Raw genomic sequence first — 6,335 nt, forward strand, 5'->3', positions numbered from 1 at the left:
TAAGATCATGAGAATTTATCTGCAAGTCAATATTTCCAAACTCATTATAGCAAATTTAATTCATACGTATTCACATATTAAACCATATAGTTGACCTACACTGCGGTATCTTTCACACCGTGACATTTGGGTGACATAAATCTGGAGAAAGATACATTAGGGTCAAACATATATATGCATTACCTTCATTCAAGTGTTCTTAAGGCCGCGGTCGACAGTCTTTACTCTGTCGTCAGAGTAAATGAACCTCCCTTTGGCTTCGGGAAACTGCACTGCTGCTGCTTTGTCTTATCTCCACGTCACTCTGCCCATCTGTACCTGATCAGCATAGCAGCCGTACTGTCTTATCTTAGGATAATGACCTTCTGGACAAGAGGAAGCACTGCTTCAGCGTGCAGACGGAGAGCGGGGAGGACATGTTCTTCAGCGTGGAACTGGATTGCGAGCTGCTGATCTGGGAAAAGGCTTTTCAGATGGCCACTTTCCTAGAGGTGGAGAGGATACAGGTCTGCACCTGAACAGTAGGCAACGTGCAGGGAATTGTGATGATTTTAATCTTGCACACCGTTCCAACTCAGTTGTTTTACTACAAAGATTGATAATGCTCATATGACATTTTCAGCAGAGCGAAAGTGGCTTTTGTGCCCTTGTGAAGCTGTTGTGTTTAACATCTTCTTCTCCTATTGTGCAGTGTAAAACATATGCCTGCATCATGGAGAGTCACCTCATGGGACTGACAGTTGACTTCAGCATGGGCTTTGTGTGCTTTGATGCAGCTTCAAAGGTGGGTGTGGGACAGTATCGTACACAGTGTGATGAAACTAATCACAATTCCTCCGCCTCCCTTTTTCTTTTTTTGGTACTACTAACTTATTCTGCACTGTGTGCGTTGTGGGAGTATGAGCACATTTGTTTTGACGGCTGGTTCCCCCCAGCTCAAACATCTCACTCCTGCCTGCAGTTCATTTTGGCCTTTCCCCAAATCTGAGAGCCATGCAGACTACTCCGCTGGTGCACATTATGTGGTTGAGCAGGACACGAGCGCTGCCATATTGTTCTCTAAGATTTTGGCCCTAATTCCTGCAATGCGAAGCAACAATATTCCCCAAGGACACTAAAAATGTTGCCAGCGTATTGTTTACAGAGAGAAATGCACAAAACACAATCCATATGTACACTGCAATTGCAGACAATACACTGGGTGGGATTACTCTGTAATTAAAAGCTGCTATTGGCAAATTTCAACGACCATGTTTGAATTTGTTTCAGTCGGAGACGGCACAAACACAATGTTCGACAAGTAATCTGCAGACTCAGGGCCCAGTGAGATGCTTCACAATGGCTCTGGTTTTTATAAATATAACATTAAAAAAAAATCTTAATTTGAGTCTATAGACCAAGGATAACAATTGAGACACAATTACTCAAATAGCAGTGACTCCCTGTCCAGGTTGTAGAGACCCTGTGATAAATGGGTATACATAATGGACAAATTGATAAAGCAGTGACTGTATTGTAGTTATAATAATTGAGACATATAACATGTAAAGAGCAACATTTTTATGTATGAAAAGGTAGTTTCACACAGAGGCTCAGAAAGTTCATCTTGTAGGAAGTTCTGCTAAATTAAAGAGCTAATTTGTCAAATACACAAACCAATTAGGGAAACAGCAAGCAAACACCTCGAATTTAATATAAACTTGTCAAGTGCTCGCGTTCAAAAGGAAATTAAATGTGTGTACAAAAGCTTTTGCAAACAAAGAACAAATACATCATGGCTGCAGCTGTGTGTCATGCTCCAATGCAAAAAAAAACCCCAAACATAATGCCCTCCCAGGTGCATGCAGATCTTAACCTTACCCATAATTCTTACAAAACAAAACTATACAAACAACTGGCAAAAGCAAAAACATCTATGTAAACAAAGTGAATATCTAGAATGAATCAAATGCTCAAAGCCAATAGTGAAGAGCTCTTACAGTATCAAAAGTAAAAGTATATCTTTACACAGGAGAATGGCTGCTGTCAGTGTTTGATTTATGTAATATTGGATTTTCATTGACGCATTAATGTTTAAGCCTTAGTTTAAGGCCGTAGCTGGTTGAAGTGGAGCTAATTTAATTCATTTATACTGTCCGCTAATTTAATCTACAGCAACATGCTCTATAAAGTCAGCTGTAATATAATCTGTAAAGTAACTAGCATCTGCAGCTGTCACATAAATGTACTGGAGTACGACATTTCCTCCTGAAACATAGTTAAGTTGAAATATAAGATATAAGACACGGGAGCATTGCCCCTAATTTCATTAGTTACAGACCACCTGCTTTATCGCACAACAACAACAGTGCGTCTCATGAGAGTGTAACCCTATGAGGAAACACAAGCGACACAGAATTTCTCCATGTAGGTCACAATACAGATATAATATTGGGTGCTTGACACGAAGGAGATTGTGATATCGTCACCTCTGTCACAGTGAGCGGAGTCAGGCTGGGTTTTAAAGGAAGGTGGAGAGGTGACGCTCATGAATATCCGCTCTGACTTCCAAACAAGTTTCAAATATATCACAGCGGCGTTTCTTGCGTGTGGTATTTTAAACATGATTTTTTTTTATGCCGCATTAATCACACTGGTGTTATAGTCATGAGAACAGTGGCAGGAACGGTTAGTGCAGTATTGCAGTATGTAGAGAACAGATACATATTCATGTGCACAGCCTGGCCAGCTGTCTACCTGAGGAATCAGTCTGGAAACTGACTGTCGTCTGGCTCGCCGTGCAGCTTTTGTTTATTCAGTTCAGCACTAATTGAATCACTGAAGGAAGCTCTGCTATTTCAGGTGAAATTGCTGTGGCTTGTTAAATTTCCCAGTGGCAAAAATAACAAGTTTATATCTCACAACGACTGGTATCTGGTTGATCTGCTGACGTGCCCCATTTCTCACCGGATCCGTGTGGATTTTAACCAGAATTATTCATGAAATAGTGGCGCAAGACGGAATTCACAAATTACATTACAGTAAATAAAGATTTGAAAGTTTGTGTCTTAGTTGTTTAAAGTGAGACTCCTATAATCTGTGTATGTTCCAGGCCGTGCTGTGGAGATACAAGTTCTCCCAGCTGAAAGGATCATCTGATGATGGAAAAAGCAAGATCAAGTTTTTGTTCCAAAATCAAGACTCCAAATCGATTGAAGCAAAGGTAATTCACTTTGAGAGGTTTTTAATGCTGCGTGTCAAATGTTCTTCAGTTTCAAAGCAGCAAGTTTCTTGAAAGTGTTGAGTATTGATGTTGTCTGTCTTTCAGGAGCTGGAGTTCTCAAACCTCTTCGCCGTGCTTCACTGTATTCACGCTTTTTTTGCTGCCAAAGTTGCTTGCCTGGACCCGATGTTTGTGGAGAGCCAAGGCACCGCAACTACCACTGGATTCCCTTCTCTTTCCAGTATCTCATGTAATTCACAGACACCTAAACTCAAATACGCCACTTGACAGTCGCTGCCCTCCCCAGACGCCTTCTAAAAGGACGCTGGACTTAGATGCGACCGTGGCCTAAAATGCTCAAATTATGACAGCTGCATCCAGATGTGGAATAAAAGACCTCTTTGGGAGTGATATACTTGATACCTTTCAGATTTCTGGAATACTTGTGGACCTAAACATGAACCTCTACTTTGAGAAACTTCCCAAAAACACACTGTGGACACAAAATGTGCGATTCAAAGATGTTTTTAAGTGAATTTGTCCTTCTCTTGATCCTCAGACATCCTTATAATCAACACATCACGGAGAAAACTGCAGTTCTTTTCCTAAGAAGTCTGCTTTTCTATGTCATTTTATTCAAGATTGAAGATTTTGAGTTAAAAAAAATTAGATTTTGGCCTTTTTTGCTCCACATCAGACAGTACATCACTTGAACTTCTGTGAGGATTTGTCTGGACACTGGATATGATGACGCTTTCATTTCCATTGTTTTGTGTGTTCTTGAGACGAAAACTTTTACCAACATTCATACTTCAATTAGCAGTGAAATTGATTTACCACGGGAGTGTGATTAGAGATGAACGAAGAGCCAAATGGCAGCACCAATCAGACCTGAATCTGACACAGAGGTTTTCTGGCAGCAACAAAATTTATGCTTTAGATCAAGTTCCTCCTTTCTTTTTCTCTTCACAAGACGTACGCCCACAGGTTGAGGTCAGAACAGAGCTGTTTCCTGGATTCCTGGCGAGAAAGGCTGTATGAAAGTGCAGTTTTTATTGCATGGGTGACGAGTGACACTTTGATAATCAGGTTCACCGTGTACACGACCATAATCCGACAATACCACTCTAAACATGATTAGAAACACCTTCCATCATGTTTATAGCATTTTTCCCCCCAAAACTTGATTATGTAAATAAACACTGACATTCAGATGAACTCAAAGAATGATCAATTATTGCGATTACTTGAGGGATTACTTGTAGGGATTATGGCATTTGTTAATTTGATGTGCACCAGAGACGACTAGCTAGGTAGCTCATAACCTCGTGCTCTCTCTCATCATTTACTCTACGGACCAATTTAAAAGAATAACATCAGCTATGGTGTATTTTTGGAACATTTTATCTTTTGTCTGACTTCAGCTTGTAAATATGATAACGACTATTCACTGACGATGAGAAAACACAGCGCGAGGACAATAGAAACATGTAGCGTCACGGCCTCTACAGGTTCGACATGCCCCTACAAACTTCACTCTGTATTAAACTGTTTATAAATGCAGCAGAGTGACAACTAAACTATTCAAAAAGAGTTCAGGTCAATTAGCACAATTAGTCATGCTCTTACCTTCCATTTACAAAGCAGAATCCACACAGAAGAGGCCCATGGGTAAGTAAACTCTAGAGGATAGTAAATTAAATGGGGTCAGTAAAGTGCTTGGCACTGTGCGCGCTTGTTAAGCTGACATGAGTGTCTGAGGGAGACTAATGGCGGTGCAGTCTATGCAAAGAAAGTCTGAGTGATGCTTTCGTGCTTTAAAATTATCTCGGTTGCATACCCTATAACACAGGATCTAGAGAGTGAGGTTTATTTTATTTTTTGCAGATGTTTTATTAACAAATATGCTGTGTAATAAATTAATAAATAAGAACTTTTGTAACATGGCTCGGCTCGTGGCTCGTTTTGTTTTTCACGTGTGGATATTCCACCAATTTTTCCGTATGAAATCCAGTTTACCCAAGAATCAAATGACACTTTCAGGTGGTTATAAACTATTACAAACTTTGTTTTTGACAGTGATTTTGCACTTAGTGTATTCATGATATGTAAATATAAGTACTGCTTGGCTACACTTAAAGGAGTAATTCAACATTTGGACAACTACGCTTGTACACTTTCTTACTCAGATTTGGATAAGAAGATTGGAACCATGTTGCTACGATTAGCTTAGCACAAAGACTGAAAATGGGGTAACAGCTAGCCTGGTTCTGTCCAACAGTAACAATATCAATCACACTAATATAATCTTATAAATGAACACATTATCTCACTTGTGTTGGATCATTACCTTGACTGCACTGTGGTGCACTTGCATGTGCTACTTTTTGATGAAGTCTATACACTTTCAAACTGAAGAATAGCTTCAGTGTACTAAAATATTCTTTGATTATTAAATGTGTATTCATCGACATCCAGATATCAAGTGATATAATTTAAGTATAATGTATAAGTTGAACTAATCATATGTCATTAATATGTTAAGCAGAAGAGCTTGAAACCTGCATCTCATGAAAGATGCTACTGAGCTGTTTTTTTCTTGGAAGAAAAGTATTGATTTCTGGAGTTTGAATCACATTAGGGACTCACAGTCAGGATATCTTTTCCTCTGCTGTTTCCATTCCAACCATTTAAAATCTGTCTCCTTGTATGGCTCATGGGAGAACAATCAAAGTCTGTTTGTGACCCTTTTAAGCTCAGTGAATTCCTTGTCTGGAAGAGTAGCTTTACAGTTTCAGATTTCAGAGAATTCAGTATTTTGCAATAAATTCAAGGAAAACTGATTTCACACAGCAGCTCCTGTTTCCGTCAAACCATCTGTTTCCTGCAGGCAGAGGTCGAGGAGTTCTGTCAGACATCAAGTATGTTAAACTATAAATTTGTTATGCATGCAGTCTGTGTGCAGGTAAGGGTCTGTTTACTTGTTTCTGGCTGTCGGATGAACGGGTTACAGCTGCACCGGGTAACTCAGAGTTGTCACTGAAGTTTATTTTATCACACTCACACAGCCTGTCACTTAATATTTTCATTGAGCAGCACAGGCTTTCAAACAGCAAATGCATCATCTGTAAGT

The 6,335-nt window shown here is 39.7% G+C and overlaps 1 protein-coding gene across 2 annotated transcripts in view; it reads left to right on the forward strand.

Annotated features, from left to right (window-relative positions):
- Nucleotides 1-5,148, forward strand: part of sntg1 (syntrophin, gamma 1) — a 30,624-nt gene extending 25,476 nt beyond the window's left edge. For both annotated transcript variants that reach the window (XM_076745119.1, XM_076745120.1), the window contains exons 16-19: nucleotides 354-506; nucleotides 692-784; nucleotides 3,092-3,202; nucleotides 3,308-5,148. In XM_076745119.1, the coding sequence (XP_076601234.1) occupies nucleotides 354-506; nucleotides 692-784; nucleotides 3,092-3,202; nucleotides 3,308-3,490 (540 nt within the window). In that variant the 3' untranslated portion in view covers nucleotides 3,491-5,148. The remainder of the gene's footprint in view (nucleotides 1-353; nucleotides 507-691; nucleotides 785-3,091; nucleotides 3,203-3,307) is intronic.
- Nucleotides 5,149-6,335: the final 1,187 nt, after the last annotated feature.

Source organism: Chaetodon auriga, chromosome 12, assembly GCF_051107435.1.
Source record: "Chaetodon auriga isolate fChaAug3 chromosome 12, fChaAug3.hap1, whole genome shotgun sequence".
Classification (NCBI taxonomy): Eukaryota; Metazoa; Chordata; class Actinopteri; order Chaetodontiformes; family Chaetodontidae; genus Chaetodon; species Chaetodon auriga.